The sequence below is a fragment of the Pelophylax lessonae genome, assembly GCF_965119305.1.
Source record: "Pelophylax lessonae genome assembly, chromosome: 6".
In the NCBI taxonomy this organism is placed as follows: domain Eukaryota; kingdom Metazoa; phylum Chordata; class Amphibia; order Anura; family Ranidae; genus Pelophylax; species Pelophylax lessonae.
In genome coordinates, this window is record NC_138773.1 from 42,865,264 (window position 1) to 42,887,909 (window position 22,646).

The following is a 22,646-nucleotide window of genomic DNA, read 5'->3' on the forward strand; positions in this document are numbered from 1 at the left end:
TGGATTGATCTGTAATCAAGTGATGTGATAATACGGACATGTGCCTGATCCATCCATGTAAAGTGTGAATTTTTCTGACAGGTCCACTTTATCATGTCTACCATTGCTTATAGGAGGGTCTACAGAAGAGATTGAACTCCTACCCTGACACAGCGGAGCTGGTGACCTGGCCATTGCTACATGACGCACTGACCGAGAAAGTGAGTCTATAGTATACTTGGGTATTTACTGTGTGTACTGCGGAGCTGGAAGGTGTCTCAGTGTGCCTATATATGATGATCAAAGCCATAATTGCATGTCTAGCTGGTGGAAGCACTCAGAGGAAGACCTCCAGCATGTTGCTTGTCTGTCACATCTAACAAATGTCTCTGCACACAACAGAGTTCAGACTGGGCTCTCAGCAATGACACAAAGCAGAAGAATGTGAAGAAGGTACTGAACAGTTTGGGGACCCTCAGCAGCAGACACGAGGGGCTGCAGAATCGAGTTCAGAGTATTGAGGAAGAGCTGAAACGGCTGGACCTGGAGATGGGTGAGTGACGGCTAATGCACTTGGCTTCAGCATGCTTGACTTAAAAATCCTCTGGGTGATCTCTGTACATTACAAGGATTTTGACAAACTTTGTTGCAGATTCCTACCTTTTGTTATTCTGAAGATATCCCTGTGTGTGTTGTCTGTGCCAATTTCCAGAAGTGAATCTAATGGGAGTGGTTTCTTAACCACTTAAGCCCCGGAAGATTTTACCCCCTTCCTGACCAGGGCCTATTTTGCGATTCGGCACTGCGTGACTTTAACGGACAATTGCGCAGTCGTGCGACGCTGTACCCAAATTAAATTGATGTCCTTTTTTTCCCACAAACAGAGCTTTCTTTTGGTGGTATTTGATCACATGTGCGATTTTTTGATCATGCGCTATAAACAAAAAAAGAGCGACAATTTTGCAAAAATAACAATATTTTTTAATTTTTTATATGAAATTCCCCCCCAAAAAAATGTAAAAATCTAATTTTTTTAACATTTTAGGCCAATTTGTTTTCTGCTACATATGTTTGGTAAAAGAAATTGCACAAAGCGTATTTTGATTGGTTTGCGCAAAAGTTATTGCGTTTACTAACTAAGGGAAAGATTTCTGTCATTTTTATTGTTTTTTTTTTAACGAGTAATGGTGGCGATCTGCGATTTTTTTTGTGGGACTGCGACATTGCGGCGGACAGATCGGACCCTTGACTGACATTTTTGACACTTTTGGGGATACCAGTGACATTACTATAGTAATCAGTGCTATACATATGCACTGTTACTGTAAAAATGACACTGGGAGGGAAGGGGTTAACTTTATTGGAGAGGGAGGGGTTAAGTGTGTCCCTAGGGGCGTGCTTCTAACTGTGATTGGATGTGGCTGTGTGTGTAACAGCACAGATCAACGGTCCTACATAGTAGGACCGTATGATCAGTGCTTTTACACAGGGAAGAATGACAGGTGGCTTTGTTTACATTAGCCGCCTGCCTTTCTCCCTCTCCACTCGACGATCGCGAGTGACCGGCGGACATCGGGTCCGCCGGTCACACGCGCGGGCTTCCTAGTGAACGAGCGGGCGCGCGCTCGCTCCCTATTGGCTCCCAGGATAGTGACGTACCGGTACGTCACTTTGCCTGGGAGGGGCTGACCGCTGCCATATATAGTCGGGCGGCGGTTGGCAAGTGGTTAATAATCAATCAACTGCTGCACCTGCAGGGCACTAATGAGGAAAGCTGCTAGGTGTGCATCCCTTTAGTTGGGATTTCCTATTGGGAGTATCTTACCAAAAATTACATTTGTGTTGCAGGAGATGCCTGAAATCTGACTTGAAAGTCAGCGAGCCAATCACACAAGCAGGAAATTTCATATCTGGGGGGCTTTCTGTACACATTGTGTGTACAGAACACCTCCAGGTCGCCATATTGCATTTTACAGAAAATTACAAAGCTGCAGATTAAGCGCCGGTTCACATACACGCGACGCTACTTCCCGGGGCGACCTCCGAGATCGCGGTGCGAGCAGCGCGCCGCGACCTCGGATCGGCCACCACGGACTTCATAACATTGAAGTCTATGGCGGGTCGCCTCCTGGTCGCCCCAAAGAAGCTCCGGACCCTTTTTCTAGGTCGGAGCGACTTGTGTCGCTCCTATTAGAACGGGTCCGCAGCTTCCCTATGGGAGGCGACCTGCGGCGACCTGTGAGGCGACCAGGTCGCCTCACAGGTCGCCCTAGTGTGAACCGGGGCTGAAAAGGAAAGGTCCATTTTTATTAACATTCAATTACAATATGATTTATGTCGCAATTGTATACACTATATTATTTATTTACTTTTTTTATTTGATATTTTTTTCTACAAAAGTGGAGTTACCCTTTAAAGCAACTAAACGAATGGCAAAACATTTTTTTATAGTTTTGGATTGAGTGGAGAGGGATTAGAACACTTGTCAGTTTGTATTGCTGTCTGTGTCCCCGTTAAGGAGATTCACCTTCTCTATTTATCCTGTTTACCATTATCATTGAAAGTGAAAGTAAAAGAAAATCCCATATTTTGGATTGTCCCCAGAAAAGTAATAGAGGGGAAATCTTCCAAAGGAGACACTAGTTCTGGTGATCAGGGGGTCCTCAAAGAATTCCCCTAATTTGCAGGGATCTCCTCTCACTTCCTGTTTGGCTAATATAGAGTGAAGCTGAGATTTACCTTCACTTCCTGTCCCATAGCCAAACAGGAAGTGAGAGGAAATCACTGCAAATTAAAGGGAATTCCTTAGGGACCCCCAGGTCACCAAAACTAGTGTCCCAATTGAAAGAATTCCCCTCTATTACTTTTCTGGTGACAACCCAAAATTTGGGATTTTCTTTCACTTTCAATGATAATGGTAAACAGGACAAAGGAGAGGGTAATTCTTCTTAACGGGGGCACAGACACCAGAGGTTCTAATCCCTCTCCACTCTATCCAAAACACAACAAAAAAGTTTTACCTTTAGTTATACTTTAAAGTCTAAATCTATTATCAGTCCTAGGCTTTAGTGAAAGATAAAAAAAGCAGCTCTAGCTGCAACACCCACAGACGCTGGCCCCCACAGGCTCCACTGGTTATCAATAAAGCGCCACTTCTCCTGCAGGTTGAATGACGCCCAGCTTCACTCAACCCACTTCCTGTGAGTCCACATTGTTGAGGCTCCGCCCCCTATGCACTCACAGAAGGATTCTGCTGTCATAGTGTGGCACTGCTGTCTGTTGTATTTAGGGTCTGCCCACCTTTAGGGAGAAACTTGACATCACATGATTGTACTGCAGACACCAACAAAAAAATGTATGTCTAAAGTTTTTCTTAAAGGGTGAGGATTGCTTCTATGGGAAGGGGCAATGAGCAGGGGGATCCCGCCTCCGGAGTTGGCTTTTTTACTAGGCCTGGAATAGCAGCATCATTCTCCTTTTAACCGGTTGCCGACCGCCGCAAGTACATATACTGCGGCGGTCAGCCCCGGCCAGGCAAAGTGACGTACCGGTACGTCACTAGCCTGGGAGCCAATAGCGGGCGGGCGCGCGCCGCCGGAGGTGCGCTCCCTCCTCGGCTTGTTCACGGACACCTCCGTGCGTGTGACCGGCGGACCCGATGTCCGCTGGTCACTCGCGATCGTCAGCTGTGAATGGAGAAAGGCAGGCGGCTGATGTAAACAAAGCCGCCTGTCATTCTTCCCTGTGTAAAAGCACTGATCTAACGTTCCTGCTATGTAGGACCGTTGATCTGTGCTTTTACACACAGAGCCACATCCCTGCACAGTAAGAATCACGCCCCTAGGAACACACATAGTCACTGCAGCTCTAATAAAGTTAACCCCTTCCCTGCCAGTGTCATTTTTACAGTAAAAGTTCATATGTATAGCACTGATTACTGTAGTAATGTCACTGGTACCCCCAAAAGTGTCAAAAATGTCAGTCAAGGGTCCGATCTGTCCGCAGTCCCGCAAAAAAAATCGCAGATCACCGCCATTACTCGTTAAAAAACAAAACAACAAAAATGACAGAAATCTTTCCCTTAGTTAGTAAACGCAATAACTTTTGCGCAAACCAATCAAAATACGCTTATTGTGATTTTTTTTTACCAAACCTAGTTAGCAGAAAACAAATTGGCCAAAAATTTAAAAAAAATTAGATTTTTACATTTTTTTGGGGGAATTTCATATAAAAAAATGTGAAAAATATTGTTATTTTTGCAAAATTGTCGCTCTTTTTTTGATTATAGCGCATGATCAAAAAATCGCACAGGTGATCAAATACCACCAAAAGAAAGCTCTGTTTATGGGAAAAAAAGGACGTCAAATTCGTTTAGGTACAGCGTCGCACGACCTCGCAATTGTCCGTTAAAGTCACGCAGTGCCGAATCGCAAAATACCCCCTGGTCAGGAAGGGGGTAAAATCTTCCGGGGCTTAAGTGGTTAACCTTGTTCACTCCTAATTGCAGAAGCTGTGGTTGGCAGTGCTACAGTCAGCATCTGTAGACATGTAAGGCTTTGTACTGCACAGGATCTGGGTGATCACAAGCCATTCACAGCCAAGTAAGACAACATAACGCTCTTGGCAGCCAGGTCTGGTTACTAAGAGCTCCACATGTACAGACAGACTTTGTCCCTGGCCGTGTATGTCACCTAATGAGCCAGAGGTGTGTAAGCCGAGACGGGTGAACACAATGACTTTGTTGCTATTTGTTGCTATTCATCCTCCATCTTGTACAGGTACTAATTGAGGAAAAGCCAGGTACTACCTGGAGTAAGCAGAATAAAATTATTTTTTTACCCCCAGGAAGATATTCTGAGAGGTAATCTAACATTGTCCGAATTTCAGGAGAAATTCTACTTTGCAAGAATCAGTAGGTCACATGTCAGCATTGTCAAATCACATTATTATTTTAAGTTGAAGGGTTAGTTCACTTTTTCAGAAAAAATTAAAAGGTGAACTAACACCCTACCTTACACCCTTCCTAAGACTGGCTTATCTCCGTGGGTGGTGAGCTGTCATTGCCCACACAACTAGTGTAGTGATCGGAGGTTTTTGCTCCTCTCCCTCTACTCTCTGCAGGGCTTCTGGGATAGATCAGAGCGATTCCAATCAATTAAAATTATCACATGCTGGCACTTACAATGAGAATCAATCTGATCCTTCCTGGAAGTCCTATGGACAGAAGGGGAAGAAGAACAGGGATTTCAAATCCTTGGTCACTACACAAGTTGTATGGGTACTGGAAGCTCATCACCCACAGAGGTAAGTGCAGCGGGGACTGGGGGGAGGGGTGGGGTGGTGGGAGCGGGGTAGGGGATTTTATTTATCTTTTTATTTTTTTCTGAAAAGGGGATGCACATGGTTGTGATGCTGTGGACCACTTTTTACAAAAAGATTTGACCCTCCATCATAGCCAACACCAATTTGTTTTGTCCCTGCTAGATTTCAGCATGGGACACAACTACTTTTGGTTTGGCGGATTGTACTACCTGCAGAATAGAGGGGTGGCCTGGGGGCCAAATTTGCGCCCAGTATGGCTAATCTGTTTATAGTCAAATGGGAGGAGGATGTCATCTATGGCCAATCCAGACCTCAGCTGGTGCTGTGGAGAAGGTATATAGACGACATCCTCCTCCTATGGGATGATATCGCTAAGTCAATTGATGACTTTATTGCTGACCTTAATACCAATGACAGGGGTATCTCCCTACAACATGAATATAGCAATGTAGAGATCCATTTTTTAGATTTGAGAATGAGGGTTAGCTCCAGGAGGATTATCACCTCTACATTCTTTAAAGAGACTGAGAGGACCGACTTTATTGACGCAGGCAACTGTCATCATTTTGCCTGGCCCAAATCTGTTCCTAAAAGTCACTTTCTTTGACTAAAAAGGAACTGTACCAATCGTGATGACTTTCTCCGGGAATCTGAGACTTTAAAATTGAGATTTCTTGAGAAGGGCTATGATCCTATTGAATTGGAACAAGCACTTTCTGATGCAGATGCACGGAGTAGGGAGGATATTCTTGGGCATTGATAGATTCATCAGTAGTTGGAGAGGGAGCAATGTAGTTAGGGAGATCTCAAAAATGGAGACCTGGTAGATCTATATGGCCAAAACTTATGTCCTATTCGGAATGAATGTGGAATGGGACATAAATGCATTTATTAACAATAGTTAATTATTTTGAATGAATTTATAATTTCTTCCCTTTCTTTCCTTTTTTGTGTGTATTCATTGATTGCATCATTATTTTTATGTATTTATTGATTTATTGATTTTTTATCTGTTTTGTATTTGATTGATTTATTAGTAAGTATTCAGAGTGATCTTATATGTTACAATGTAAGAGGTAATCCGCTTTTTGACAACGGGATGGAGCCATGTCCAGCTGTGCGGTTGACTATTATCTGTTCTTATTTCAAATTCCCTTTTTTAAATAAAATTCATGTAGCCTCCAATTTGGGGATATGAATTTGTTTACCTTTATTAAGGTTTTTTGAATAGCCAATGAGTAATTGCTGGGAGTTGTTTACAATGTGCTCATCCATAGTGTCCCAAAATTGAGAATTTCTATCTCTTTGCATTGCCATTTTAGTATTTGTAGCCCGATGGCTACATTTCCATGGTTTTGGACCGCAAGGCTCTATGGATCTCGAGGAGAAAGGGAAGAGTATGTCCTCCCTTTCCGGCCTGTGGAGCCCAAATAATTTCTGGACCGCCGCCGGGTTAGCCTTATAAATATTGCACAATGCCGCACGCTAGCCACACCCCTGACTACGTTATTGTTGACAAAACACATAGGGAGGAGTGGCGACACGTGACGTCATTTCGCACCCGGACGTGGCGGCCATCTTTTCGGTTTGAAACAATGGCTTTTTATGTAAAAGGCATGTATCTATTTATATCCAAGTGAGTGTAATACGTTTTTACTAATAAATCTTTATACGAACATACTACACTCCTTTATCCTCCCTTTTCCCTTATCCTCCCTTTTATACCTTTGCATCGTATGAGACAGGGGAGGATGCTGTGGACAGCTGCTTATGGTTCCATGTGGGAGAAGTTGGTATTTGATCCAGCAGTATTACTCCAGTACTATCATAACAGTGCTCGATTGACCTTCCATGATTGGGGGTCACTATAAAGGGATAAAAGGCAGTGTGAATGGGTGTTGGTGACGGCTATATATTAGCGCTGCACTTTTTGTAAGACTGGCATACACCTGTCAAAAGCACACATAGAATAAATATTCATAACCTAATACATTATATCTTCTCACCCTGTCTGCTGGAGAACATTTCCAGTAGAAGACAGAAGCAATGGCTTTGGTCTTAGGAGAAACTAAACAAACCCAGGTAATATAAGCAAACAAAGCTCATTCTGGCTACCGCCTAGCTGCAAACACTAAGCCCCGGTTCACACTTATGCGAATTCGCAGCCTGTTCCCACATCGCAAACGCACCCCTGGCAGTTCACACTGCCATATGCGATACGCTGGGGGTGTCAATGAAATCTTAACGACACCCCCAGTTTGATCGCATATCGCAGTGCGATCTTGCAGTTCGCACAGGATCGGATCGCACAAGTGTGAACCGCTGTGTGATCCGATCCTGATGCGGCTGCAAAAAAGGGTCCTGTGCGTCTTTGCTGCGGGTGCAGTGCGAATTCAGCCATACAAAGTGTATGGCTAAACTCGCACCGCACAGCCAATCGCATGTAATGAAGGAGCAGTGCGCTCCGATATTACATGCGATCTCCGCAGCCGCACATGTGTGAACCGGCACTTAAAGGGTTAGTTAACCTTTTCAGAAAAAAATGAAAGGATGAACTAACTCCCTACGCCATCCCCACCCCCACTGTTATGCCTCCCTGCGTGATGAGCTGTCATTGTCCATTCAGCGTTCCAGGGATTTGAAAATCCCCACTCTTCTCCCCCTTCTTTCTGCAGGGCTTCCAGGGCTGATCAGAGTAATTATCTTTGCCAGCGTTGACCATTTAGCATTGTTCAGCTCTGTCCTGAAAGCCCTGGCAGAAAGAAGAGGGAGAAGAGTGGGAACTGCTGCACCATCTGTGAGGGCACTGACAGCTCATCACTCAAAGAGGTAAGTACAACGGGGACTTGGGGTGGGGGGTGAATTTACACTTTCATTTTAGACTAGGAACACTCCAGTTTATGGATGGGTCCCTACAAACATAAAGAGTATGTACACCCTAGCAATGAACTTATTTGCTCCATTTTGGTCTGTTAAATTTACAGTTTAATGCATTTTGTTAAATCTGTTTAAAAAAAGAAAATGTGATCCTGCCAGAAATCTTGTGAACCTATAACTTTCTGTGTTCTCTACCTATGATGACTGATAACAATCAGCATTTTCCCCAGCTATCCTTGTGAACTACCAAACATATCCATCATATGTTATGGAAATAAGGAGAGAAGGACGTGTTCAGAAATCCAGACCTAGAGTGACAACGCTGCTTCTCTATAGATACAATACAGCGAGTGAGCGTTGTCACCCCAGGACAGGAAGTGTGTTACTGAAAGCATCACTAGGTGAAAATAAAGGAAAAAAGAAAATTAATACAGCCACCACTTCTAAGAACTTGTAAGCTGCAATATAATACGTTATTCTTCTTGGAATTAGATTCACAGTTTTCTTGAAATTACTCATTCATTATGAGTTCCACACCGGGACAAGCACTATGAGAATTTTGTAGAATGTTGGTTTTCAGATTCTTTCCATTGAACTTGTCTATTCTAGGTAAGAAGGGGGTTCCTGATGACTTGCTGCAGCAGCTACGTAGCCTGAGACAGGATGTGGAGAAACTATTCAATGAACACAAAAAGGTTTGTTATCAGCAGAGTATTGGATTTATGACTTAGGCAGGCCATAGATGGTGCAATTGGATCGACTTGGGTACAATCAGCCTGCCCATACATGGACTGAATCTCGGCTGGTCCCCCCCTTCCCATTTTATTTGTTAGTTACAATCGGCGAATCGGCTATATACTAAAGTTTAGTTTACGGATATTATATTATGTCTTTATACATTGTCCACTATCTAAAGTTTAGTTTATGGATATTATGTTTATTATACATTGTCCACTATCCCTTTTTTACCCAATATGCTGATCGCCTTTTACCTGGTACTAACCATGATTACCCCCCTTTTTGACATCCCTACTGAACTGGCCGAGATTCTAACCATCTCTGGCCTGCCTTACTATATAGATTCTGTGACATCATCGCTGTGCTCCTCTATGCAATGTAGGCAGATAATGGTTGGTGGGAGGGGCCAGGAGGGTCCTCTAAATAGCTTCCTGAATACATCACGCCATCCTGCCTCATTACTCCTCTCAAGGGCACCCAAGCTTAATACAAATAGTGGGCTGGCTTTTGGGTGGAGTTATGCAAATATTAAAATGCTTTGATGAGTAGATGTCAGTCTGGAGAAGTTGGGCGTTCCTAAGCAGGCTTTATTTTCTTGCAGACCAATCTAGGTAATGCCCACATGTAAAGCTGAGTCTTTATGATTAAAAGAACTGAAATCCAATGAATGGTAGTGGTGGGCCAGAGACAGTCATGTTGTGTAGGAAAGGAACTAGATGATGCTGGATGTCCTCCTCCAGCCTGAAAATGAGGTGGGCTCTATCTTACTTTCTGCAGCTTCTAATGCACATATTGAGACGCTCACAGTGTGCAGTGAAATCAGAGTAAGCAATCTGAATGCAGGAGAGGTTGCGCTCTCCCCGAGCTGTCTGCATTCCTGGCCTCCTGACAGGAAGGGCTACACTGGGTCTGGCCGGGGGCTGAGACCGAAAAAGCCCGTGGTGTACGTGCCCCTGGGGTGGCAGCCCAGGGGTGCCTCAATCTCACTGGTGAGGGGCAGTTCACCTGAGTTTTTGTGGCACCTTGGTCACTGCACCATCACACTTTTTCAAGCACCTGCCTCTTGGGGTGGGCCTTTTGGCCAACACCAGAGGAATTTTTTATTCCTGGCCGGGGGGCCTGCCGAGGTCTTGCACTTAGGCACTACCCAGCACTACCCAGCACTTCTCCACTTCCCTTTTCCCCACTCTGTTTTTTCTTTGTTGTGTGTCACGTTTGTCCCTTTTGGTTGAGCACTTTTGCACGACTTTGATGGCGTAGGTCCTCGGGCCCTGTAAGTTTTGGGAGGGGGTGGATATGGCCTTTTGGCTTAGTTCGCCCTCTCCCATGAGGTCTCCCTTCGGGGGAGCCCCACCTAGTACTCGGGGTGGGCTGTTTCGGCAGTCCCCCTGAAGAATGGGGTCTGCCCGGCTTCGGCTGGGTGGACCAAAGTGAGTACCTCAGTCCCTGTCAGGAGCTTCGCGCCCCGGGGGATCAGGGTCAGGGCCCTTCCTCTTCGGAGGAGGGCCATGTGTACGCCTTGTGCACTTTTTGTGTGTCCACGTTTGCGTGTGTGCACTTTTTTATGCACCGGGTGTAAGTCTTTTGAGTGTGTTTCACACACCACGGGCTTTAAAAAAAAAAAAAATCTGAATGCAGGAGACATCTCGCTGGGGCCTCCCTGCAAGTGTTGGCGACTGTATCACACATAGTAATGTTATAAAAATCTGAATGCAGGAGACACACCACAGGCTTTAAAAAAAAAAAAAAAATCTGAATGCAGGAGAGGAGTATAAACTGTGCAAGACTGAAGCAGAAATGAAGCAGAAACTCATCCTCTATTTTTTTTTTTTTTCAAGTACAAAATGGCTTCCTTTAATCAGCATACAACATATACTACATGATAAAGCCTTTCTATTGAGTGCTTCCAGTTAATCCATGTTTCTTTTCAATTGCAGGACAAGGTAGACATAAAAGCCCTCCAGAACGGTCTCCATGAGCTGAATTTGGCCCTGCAAAAACTGGAAACAAAGACCGATAAACTGGCTGCGGATCTGTCGGAGACTGCGGTGAGGAGACATAGACCTTTGTATTCCCAAGGAAGAAATGTCCACACAAGTAATGGTTTTGCTGCACTTTACTAATAATATCCTGGAAACTACAAAAAAAGTGGTAACCAACCCAACCTATACCTAGCACTGAAGAAATGACACTTTGCTACAATGTAAAGTAGTGAGTGTACAGCTTGTATAACAGTGTAAATTTGCTGTCCCCTCAAAATAAATCAACACACAGTGTTGAGTTATTTTGTCTAATGTCTAAGTCACTGGCAACAAAAGTGAGTACACCCCTAAGTGAAAATGTCCAAATTGGGCCCAAAGTGTCAATATTTTGTGTGGCCACCATTATTTTCCAGCACTGCCTTAACCCTCTTGGGCATGGAGTTCACCAGAGCTTCACAGGTTGCCACTGGAGTCCTCTTCCACTCCTCCATGATGACATCACAGAGCTGGTGGATGTTAGAGACCTTGCGCTCCTCCATCTTCCATTTGAGGATGCCCCACAGATGCTCAGTAGGGTTTGACCGTCCATCATGTCATTCCTGCACAGCTTCTGGGCATGCCCAGAAGCTGTTTAGCAGTGAATGACGTGCCTGCACCGGAACTGACGAGCGGGGCCAGTGCCGGCGCATTGATTCCTGGGAGCGATGACGCTCAGCTCCCAGGAATCAATGCAAGCAGGAAGAGACGGCGTGGGCCGCGGCCGAAGAGAGAGGGACAGGAAGTAAGGTGAGTATATTTTCTTCTAAAACAAGGTAAGTAAAGAAAAAAATAAAAGTTTGATTATCCAATTGTTTTACAGGTGACAGAGAGGAAGAAGATGGCGAAAAGTTGTATTTTAGGAGGGAACACCACTTTAATTTACTAAAAGCAAATAGACTGGGGTTTATTTACTAAAAGCAAAAAGTGTGCACTTTTTTAAGTGCAGTTGCTCCAGAGCTTAGTAAATGAGCAGAAGTTCTGCAAACGTCAATCATCCAATCCAATCACGTGCAAGCAAAAATGCTGTTTTTTTTAAATTTTCCTTGCATGTGATTTGCAAATTGAAACATTACCTCATTTACTAAGCTCTGGAACAACTGCACTGGTAGAATAAAGCTGGACTTTGCAAAGTGTACAGTCTATTTGCCTTTAATCAACCCCACTGTGTACTTTGCAAGTGCAGTTGCACTAAATTTCCCCAGAGTTTAGTTAATGTTCTTCATTAATGAGCTTCACCACATTCAGTAAGTTCCAAGAAAAATTAGTGCAACTGCATTTTTTAAGAGCACCGTCTATTTGCCTTAATAAATCAACCCCATAGACTCTGCTAAAATGGCATTCAGAGTATAAAGTTGCAGACATTTTCCTTTGTGTTGGCAATGGTGTGCTCTGGCTGCCTTTACAGTCAGTGACTAAAATGGGAATTTGCGACCAGCTGAACTTCTCTCCATACACTATAACCCCTTACCCCATAGGCTGATTGGAAGCCGCAGGGCCCCCATTATAGGACCAGCCTCTGGAGCTTTGGCCCCTTCTGCCTCACTCCTATCAAACTTTCATTAACGGGACTAAATAATCAACGTTTTCAGGCATAGATGCCCTGACGCGTGTGTTTACATTTGTACGCGCGTATATGTGGGGGGGGGGGGGTGCCTTCATTTTTTTTTTTTTTTATATGTGGGGGGGGGGGGGGATTTATGTGTTTGGGTGTAACTTCCATTTTTTATAATTAAAAAAAATATTTTTTTGCTTAACTTTTTTCACATAGGGGGAAAAAAGGGATTTTTTTGGTGACAGGTTCTCTTTAACGAGACATCCAGAGTCTAAAGCCTCGTACACACGCACAGATTGTTGGCCGACCGATCGGCCGTCTTTTGTCCAGTGTTGTTTGTTGGTTGAAACGTGCTCTAGACTTGCACTGGACTTTTGTTGGCCAACAAAAACCAACTGCAGAAGTGATGTCATGTGATGGTTGACTTTCCGTGTGTTTTTTCTTCTCTGAGCATGCCCAGTCTTGCTCATCTGATTTTTGTCTGCCGAAATCTGTACTGACTGAAGAACAATCGGCCTTTCTGTTTTATAGCCTGCACACCAGATTTTTTTCGGCCGAAAATTCGCAGTTGGTTGTCGGAAGCATCATACTAACAAGCCTACAATCGGCCAATCGGACATTGGCCGACAATTTACGGCCAACAATCTGTGCGTGTGTACGGGGCTTTAAAGACTCAGCATGTCTCCTCTGTGCTGCACATAGCACTGCATTACATTCTTTCCTGGCCTTGATGGGATCCGGGTCAACACTAAGAAGGGGAGGAGTGTCCGCTCTCCTCCTTCCACCTGGCGGCACCCGCTATGCCGGTCCTGGGCCCATAGATAGGCAAGCAGAGCAGGGGATACATAGAGGAGCCAAGGATATATAGCGAGGGGGGGCACACACGGGGTGTTTGGAAGCATTTTGGCGGCAGCACAGCCACCCGAATGCTTCCATCTGCATGCCTCCATCCGAATGCTTCCAGTGAATGGGCTGACAAAAGCCCAGGTGCCAAAATGCAATTTCTAGTCACAATGGCGACCTGGCACCTTGGATTTGTCAGGCCCTGGCTGGTGTAAGGAGTATACGGGATTACACAAATATAAAGACTGAGGGGTAGATTTACTAAAACTGGTGCAGTCAGAATCTGGTGCAGCTGTGCATGGTAGCCAATCATCTTCTAACTTCAGCTTGTTCAATTAAACTTTGGCAATAAAACCTGGAAGCTGATTGGATTCTATGCAGAGTTGCACCAGATTTTGCACTCTCCAGTCTAAAGCCCCGTACACACGCATCGATTATTGGCCGGGAATTTTCGGCCAACGTCCGATCGGCCGATTTTCGGCTTGTTAGTATGATGCTTCCGACAACCGACTCCGACTTTTCGGCCGAACAGAATCTGGTGTGCAGGCTATAAAATTTTTGTTGGCCGTCAACACAACGGCCGATTTTCCGTCAGTCAGTACAGATTTCGGCAGACAAAAATCTGAAGAGCAAGACTGGGCATGCTCAGAGAAGAAAAAACACACGGAAAGTAAACCAGCACATGACATCACTTCTGAAGTTGTTTTTTGTTGGCCGAGAAAATTCGTGTGCAGTCTAGGCACATTCCAACCAACAAAACACCACTCTGGACAAAAGTCGGACGATCGGTCGGCCGATAATCGTTGCGTGTGTACGAGGCATTAGTAAATAACCCCCTGACTCTCATGTCTATGACATAACAATGCTGGGTAACTTTTTGGCAGTCAGGGGACAATTCATCATACATTTGGGAACATTTTCTAATTGCTGCTGCTCTCCTGGAGATAAACCGTCACTTATATTATCTCTTCTGAGCTACGTCTTTCTCCCAAGGCTTTCAAATGAATGCTTGGGAAACTCAGATATTCATGTTTGTGCATCAATCGGACCAAAAGGACAGAACACATACCTTCTTCTGATGTTTAGTTCATTTGTTTGCAAGCTAAAAACAGACTAAGTTATTATAAAAAAAAAAAAAAAAACGTATATGAAGATGTAGCGCACCACCATAGAAACCGCTGGTGAATGCAGTCGTATTTCCCCACTTAGATCACACACAGCCAGGCAAACAGCATTTACTTCACTCTTCTGCTGGCTCCAAAGAACAGTCTAGGGTTTTGTTTTTGGGGTTTTTTTGGGGAAAGATGAACTTGGATAGGAAGAAGGAGCATTGGATACCTCAATAATGTAGAACTGAATAACTTGAGGACTCCTCAACTTTCTGACTGCACAGTACAAAAAGGAATGTCCCACAGGATCTCTGTTGATGGTGACTAGTACTCCTTTCAGAGTTTAAAAGTTACACAGAGTGACTATCTCTTAAAGCGGAGTCCCGGCCGCAAAATCGTCACAATAGATTTTGTGCCATCCGCTTCCTTAGTGTCACCTGAAAAACAATTGGATATTCCCGATTTTTTTTTTTTTTTTTACTTACCTTATTTTAGAAGAAAATATACTTACCTTGCTTCCACTTCCTCCCTCTGCGGCCGTGGCCGGCGCCGTCACTTCCTGTATTGCAATGCATCCTGGGAGCTCTTACTCATCACTCTCAGGAGGCAATGGGCAGTGACGTAGGCGGCCGGCCGCTCCTCTCATGGCGTTATGAATCGTGCTGCATTCATCTGCCCCATCCAGCTTGGACCAGGAAGCAGGGCATACATTTTTATACTGCAGCTTTGGGTGACCACAACAAAGATGGCAGCGCTCAGCAAACGATTTCTAAAGTAAGATTTTATGATTACAAATCCGGATTAGCGGATGTATGAAGGGAAGTATTTAAAAAAAAACGATTCTGTGGCCGGAACTCCGCTTTAAGCACTGGGTCATCTACTCACATAGCCACAGGATCATTGGTTGCCTCTGGCCGATATCCACCAGGCCCTTCCTAATGAGGGAGATGTAGACCCACACCACCATAGGACATCTGCAGTTCCACCAACTTCCTCCTGGCTCTCTCCAGACTCAACTTGATCTCTGGACTCAACCTTCTGAATATTCCAAACCCCCCCCCCCCCCCCCCCAGCTAAGTCTACCTTGGACTTCAGTGTCTTCCTAATGTTTTCTTCTGGAAATCTGCCCCAGGGGCAGAGTCTCCTCCAGCAGGACTGGACCCAGCAGCTCTGCACCCTGCTGCTCAGGCCTCAGACTATTTATGGGCTCTCTCACCACCAACAGGGCACACCTCTCCAGGGATTGGCTGAAGTGCCATAAATATTCAGGCTTCATACCCTTCCACTATGATTCCAGAATCCTCTAGAAGACAGGGAGAAGTAACAGAGTAGATGCCAGTGAAAAACTGAGCAGCCCTAAATAATCAACACACCTGCTTCTCTGATTACAGTGGAGCCAACTAATTTTATCTAGCAGCCTACTCTACTCTAAGAGAGTGCTATAAAGAAAATAGAATATTTTATGAAAAATTGGAAATTTTGTTGGATATCAAATTATTTTATAGATATGGCAATAAGACAATGAAATATGTAATTATTGTCCAGCCTGTGCTAGAAAAGAGGGATCTTTATACTGATTAGGCGGAATCCAGGTCATATCACTCATTGCAACTATATACTGTATAAATCACATTTCCTTCTCTGTGTGCTATCTGTAATTCTTTGTGTGATGAGGACTATAAATAGAGGTGAAAAGTGGTGAGAAAACTCACAGTAATGGTGTGTTCTTCATTCTCTTTGCAGACGTTTCAGAGCCAGATAGATGAGCTGGAGAAGAAGAAGCTGAACAGGGAGGAGTTGGTGTTGGAACTTAATCTGGTGGGTGTACAATTCTTGAAGCTTCTTGGGGTTAAAGTAGATCTAAATCCTAACTGAAAAATATTTCATTTGCTAAAGCTCTGTATCAAAAAAATTGTTACTACCGCTAGCAGTAACCATTGTATCCTGCTGGCCGGGAATGCTCCCTGTGCCCCCCCCCCCCGTTGGCAGAATATAATAACATGGCGAGAGGCGCATTCTCCCATCAACACTGACTGTGTTAATGGGGGACAAGCAATTTTTTTTTTTTTGCCTTCCACTCTTGGAGGGAAGGAAAGAAAATCGTACCATCTATGGCCAGCCTTAGAGCAGGCTTCTCAATGGTTTCCCATGCCTATACAACAAGTGCAGTGCCAGGACAAGGTTATCCAGTGTTCAGGGTGAAGATGCCAAATGGCGCCCCCCGTCCTGCCAGGTGTAGTAGCAGGTTTGGACGGGGTTAATAGGAAAGCGCGCAGTACACATCACCAAAACATGTAACATATGGGTTTAACAGCGGTACACAGTCACATAAAATATGAGGAAAAGTGCTCTCATTGGTAGGGTCATTGGAAGGAAAATTGTCCCTGTGTCTGTTATGACACTAGTAAGAAAAATGATCCTACATCAGTAGTATCTCCCCCTTGCAGTAAGGATCCCCAGTTACAACAAAATCATATCTTTTCAATAGAGTCCCCAACCCCCCCCCCTTTACATCAGGGTCCCCAGAGACTCCCCTTCTTACATAAGGGTCCCCAGTGTCACTATCCCTTACATCAGGATTTCTAGAGCCCCCCTCCTTAATCAGGATCCCTAGAGTCCCCCCCCCCATTACATCGGAGTTCCCAGATCAACCTTCTTATACATCAGGGTCTACCCTTTCATTAGGATCTCTAAAGTTCCCTCCCTCTTACACCAGGGTCCCCTCCTTGAATTAGGTTCCCCAAAGTCCCCCCTTACATCAGGGTACCCCCCCCCCACATTAGGGTCCTTACCACTTACATCAGAGCTTCCCCTTTCTTTAGGGTCCTCAGAGTCTCCCTCCTTACATCAGGGTCCCCAGAGTTCCCTCTTTACATCAGACCCCCCCCCCTTTCACTAGGATCCCCAAATTTCCACTTTCCTTCTTACATCTGGGCCTCCAGGGTCCCCCTAAATCTGATTCCCCAGAGTCCTCCTTCCTTACATCAGGGTCCCCAGTGTCACCCCCCCCCCCCTTACATCGGGGAGCCCAGATTCCCCACCTCACATCATAGACCCAAAAGTCCCCGTCCCCCCTTTTATTAGGGTCCCCCAGACATCCCTCTTAGATTATGGTCCCCAATCAACCTTCAAAAACTCAATCAAATCTGTTAAAAAAAAAAAAAAGGAAAAAAAGATTATGGTCCCCAGAGATCCCACTTACATTACTTGAGGAGGCATCTACAGGACAGACAGATGGAAGCTGGGGCACTGGGACCCGGCAGGTCTGGAGGAGGTAGCTCCGTTCTCCTCTTTCTTTAAAAAGGCAAGCGCGTGATTGGTCGCTTGGATGACTGTGGTCCTAGCAACCAACCACTAGTACTGACAAGAAGTGAGTGGCGGCTGTGGGCGGAGAGTGGATGCTGTCAGCAGGCATATTTTCACTGTCTGATCACTGTGCAGCCTGAACTGTTGCTGAGACTGATCTGCACAGCCGCGTCACCAGGGACACCACCTGGAATTTGTGCAGGACACTCAGGCCGGGGAACCCCCACCACCCACCTGCCAGCCATTATCTATGTCTCTGTTAGCAGAGGTCTGGCACTGGTTGTTGTAACAGCGAGCTGATGTGTTGGGAGAGTTTCCTTCATGTAAGCTGTAAATCTGGTTTGTTCCCTCCCTCCAACCACAAAAGACTCCACCCAGGGCAAGTGTCCCTACCGAACCCCCCCCCCCCCCCCCCATCCTGGCCCTGAGTGCGTGACAGAATGACAATGCAGGGGCACTATTTAGAGATGGGGCAGAGTGTTATCTCCCCATAACAGAAAATGCCTTAACAAGTACCTTCATGGATTTTTTTTTCAGCACAGCATGGTGCATTTTATATCACTGCAGCCCATAGAACAGAGATGAAAAAAAAAATTGGGATCGGCGCATCAGCAATGTTTCCTCTAAGCGCACAGCAGCAGTTTCTGATGTAAAAAAGCTCTCAAGGGTACAATAGCATGTTGAAGATATGAGATTTAGATGATTGGGTCTAAAGGAGAGACTGAAGCATAGGCAACTGTCTGTGTTACCCACAGCAACCAGATTTATTCCATGATAGTTGACTGCTTTGGGTAACGCTACTATCTTTTATTTTTTTTCCAGTTGCATAAATAATCCCTACTCTCCGAAGTGTACCGTGTGAATGCTATTGACTATACTGTATGTACATACACTAAAAAATAAGAGATAGTCAAAGGCTCTCACATTGGTGATGTTACTTCTTTGAAACAAATGAGTGGAGGATATCGCAATATACTGCATGTATATTTTTGCAGAATTTTGGCTGTTGAGAATGGAACTGTATGGTAATGGCAATCAGAGGTGGAGACGAGAGACACTATTGCAGAGACCTATAGCTGAGCATTATGTGGTTACATAGTCAAAGACCTGTTGTAAAGGAGCAAGGTGGCATGTTTTTTATTCAAGGTTGCTTGAGGTACTGAAAAAGTGGGGTATGGATTGGGATCAGGGCTGCCTTTAGGGGGGGACAGCCCATACACATGTAAGGGGCCCAGGCGTCCAAGGGGCCCAGCTGCCCAGGCCCAACCAACGAGATCAAGTTGTTGCTGCTGTAGTAACTAGCAATTGCTAAAGCAGGGTGGCTGCAGGGTAAGCTGATGCAGCCGAAGGGATGTATCTTTGCTGGATTAGATGACTCTTTGCTGAATATATTGAGTTGTCTTTTTGATGGATTGGATTCATTTTCACATATTAAGTTGTAAGAGTGTTAAAATAAAAGTGGGTGCACTGAAGGACTCGGTGGGATGGCCAGCGGGCGGATTCGGTGGGGCGGCCAGACGGCCGGCCCTGGGGACTGTTGGTTATCAGGTCGGGAAGGGGCCAAGGCCTAAAGCTGTGCAAGGGGCCCTAATATTTATGATGGCTGCCCTGATTGGGATGCAGAGAGCAAACAAAAGTTGGTAGAAGACAAGTATTAGCAGTCAAGGCAACAAATCTGAACTATTGTGTGAATGTAAATCAGGGTTTCTCAGTCAGGATTCCTCCAGAGGTTGCTAGGGGTTCCTTGAGCAATGATCAATTTCTACCTCTAAGTTAAGTTCACACTGACACCAATTAAGTTTTTAGCTATCTGCAAGGGGTAATTTCCAATGACCACAAGTGTAAGGAGCATTCTTCCCACTGACCGTCACACTAATGTATTATGAGTTGCAGATACAGGAATTTTCAGCAGGGGTTCCCTGAGACCAGAAAGTTATTTCAATGATTCCTCTGTGCTGAAATCGTTGAGAAAAACAAGTCCAATCCATGGAGGACTCACCTCGCAACTTACAGAACCTAAAGGTATTGCTACTGATGGCCTGGTGCTAGATACCACGGCATACCTTCAGAGGTCTAGTGGAGTCCATGCCTCTACAGATCAGGGCTGTTTTGGTGGAAATAGGGGGACCTTCTCAATATTAAAGCGGAGTTCCGGCCACAAAATTTTTTTTTTTCAATAAAAATACCCCCGGGACAGTCAGGGCTAGTACATTCCACAATGAATAGCCTCTGTACTGTCCCGGGTCGCACTTACCTTTTAGAAGAAATACTTACCTTTAAAATTTCTTCTCCAGCGTTGCCATCTCGGATGTGGGCAGCTGAAGCCAGCGCGTCTTCTTCTGCATCCTCTTCCGCGTCCTCTTCTCCCAGAATGCGCCTGCACCGGCCCCGCTCGTCACTTGCGGTGCGGCGCCGCATTCCTCCACAGCTTCTGGGCATGCCCAGAAGCTGTTTAGCAGGGAATGTGGCGCCGCACCAGAAGTGGCAAGCGGGGCTGGTGCAGGCGCATTGATTCCTGGGAGCGATGACGTTCAGCTCCCAGGAATCAGCGCAAAGAGGAAGTGGCGGCGCGGGCCGCGGACGCAGAGGGAGGAAGTGCAAGAAAGGTGAGTATATTTTTCTTCAATAACAAGGTAAGTAAACAAAAAAAAAATCGTAACTATCCATTTCTTTTTCAGGTCACAAATAGGAAGCGGATGGCCCAAAATCGATTATGTCAATTTTGTGGCCGGAACTCCACTTTAAGTAGTTGGACATAAAGTATAAAGTTATGGCTGATCGGTGTAGTATATAGAGTGTAGTTCCAGTGACAATCTGCAAACATCTTGTATAAGATTATAGGTTATATACAGTATGTATACAGTAGACCTGGATGTGTGCATAGGTGTGCGCAGCCTATTGCATTAGGGTGTGCACCCCAGAGCTCAAACACGCATGCCTTTCTCTGCAGCCTCAGCTCCATTGGACAGTATATGGTGCTCTGTGCTGAGCAGCTTCCTGATCATTCACAAATTGAAGCACAGTAAAGACAGTTTACCATGCTTCAGTTATGAATGAACACAGTGAGTGTATTCACTGTGTTCATTTAGAAAAGGAGGGGGGGCTGTAAATACCATACTGTATTTAGTAACCCCTGTCCCCACTCTCTATTCTGGGAGTGTAACATGGGGGGAAGCCAAGGCAATAGGGGGAATCGGCACCTCATGCAATAATTAGGGTGTGCCCAGGCACACCTGACACACCCCCTGTGCATGCTTATGGATGTGTGTAGACAGGAAGTGAAAGTAACTAATTTACTGATATTATCCTGACAGAAAGCTGACAAGCGGGCACTGGAAACCAAAGTTGGCCATTCTCAGCTGGAGGCTGCTATCGGTGGGGTCAATGCAGTACTGGAGGATCTCATGAAGAAACTGGCCATACAGGAGTCTGAGTGGCAGAATATGCTACAGAAACTGCTTGCTGGGCTGGAGGCCAAGGTAACCCATCTGTCACATATAGCATGGAAACCCAACAAAGACACATAGCATATCATAGAGATATAAATTGGTAAATAAATTATTGATTGATTTTTACTTTAAATGTTGATATGGGACAGGTGTACTATGATGCCCAAGTTTACCTTTCTGTTTAACAGGATACTGTATGGCAGGGCAACTTTCTAAACCACATTTATTACTTTTTTTATTTGCATATAGTTGATCAGGTCCATGGGCAATCTATTGCATTAAAATTATTTACCAGCTGTACTTTAGCCCACACACTTCTTTAGTTTTTATCCATAATTGTGATAGGTAGCCTTACAAACTAATAGTGATGGGTGGTAGTAGGTGGATCAAATCACTAACCTTCTATCTGAAGCCATCCAGCAGAATAAGGACCATCCATAGCAATGAATAGGGGCGAAGCATGTGTGCGCACTAAGCACAGAACGTGGATGGTTTTCTGGAAAAAGAACTCAGGAGGTGGATGAAGGTAGATATTTTGATGTGTGGGCAACACTAAGGGGGCAGTGTCTATATTTAAAGGACAACTTCACTAAAAGTTTAAATTTGAATCTGAAACCCAGGCTTAGTAAATATTTGCTTAAGAAGAATGTGTATTCTTCCTTGAATCTCTTTGTGCTTTGTGTATTTTTTTTTTAGATCTGTGCAGTAATCCAATCTAATATGTGTGACACATCCTCTGTACGTTCCCTCAGTGCAGGAGTTTCCTGTGATAAAGACTGATCAGTGCTGTACTCTCTCCGTTTGCAGGGTGACTGGTCTTGTTTCCATCCCCTTGTAGTTTTCTGCAGATAGCCTCCAGTAGAAGGATCTTCTGGTCCCAACCACAGCTCTGCTGTCTGTACATCCTAGGTACAGCACTGTCATGGAGTGGGGTCCACAAAGAGAGAGACCAGGAAATACAGGAGTGTACCTGAGGTTACGTGGAGGCTCAGGTTTTGCAGAGATGTACTGGAGTTGCTCTGGGGTCACTGCGTTACACAGGAAGCCCAGGAGTCACAGAGGACACTGTAGACACAAGAGTCACTGGAGACACACATGAGTGCAAGAGTCACTAGAGATATCAGGGTCACTGGAGTGCTGGGGTCGCAGGAGTCAGGAGTGCACAGACATGTTAGGGGTCACAGGAGGCACTAGGGCTAGGAGGCACAGGAGGGCTGGGGTCACTGACAGCACTAGGGCCATAAAGCCTCTGGAGGCACAGGGAATGCTGGGGTCACTGGAAACATTGGGTTTACAGGAGTGCACAGGGAAAACAGAATCACTGGAGACACAGGAGTGCAGGGGTCACTGGAGACACTGGGATCACAGGTGTACACAGGGGTCACAAAAGCACAGGAGGGTCACTGGAGACACTGGGAGCAAAGGAGTGGGTACCTGGAGTGCAGGGTTC

At 45.2% G+C, this 22,646-nt stretch overlaps 1 protein-coding gene across 2 annotated transcripts in view; it reads left to right on the plus strand.

Moving 5' to 3' along the window:
• The window catches only part of LOC309557940 (uncharacterized protein C16orf96), a 61,517-nt gene that overhangs the window by 20,206 nt on the left and 18,665 nt on the right, over positions 1-22,646 (plus strand). For both annotated transcript variants that reach the window (XM_082260813.1, XM_082260814.1), the window contains 6 exons: positions 114-200; positions 382-532; positions 8,788-8,873; positions 10,854-10,964; positions 16,185-16,259; positions 21,062-21,226. In XM_082260813.1, the coding sequence (XP_082116939.1) occupies positions 114-200; positions 382-532; positions 8,788-8,873; positions 10,854-10,964; positions 16,185-16,259; positions 21,062-21,226 (675 nt within the window). The remainder of the gene's footprint in view (positions 1-113; positions 201-381; positions 533-8,787; positions 8,874-10,853; positions 10,965-16,184; positions 16,260-21,061; positions 21,227-22,646) is intronic.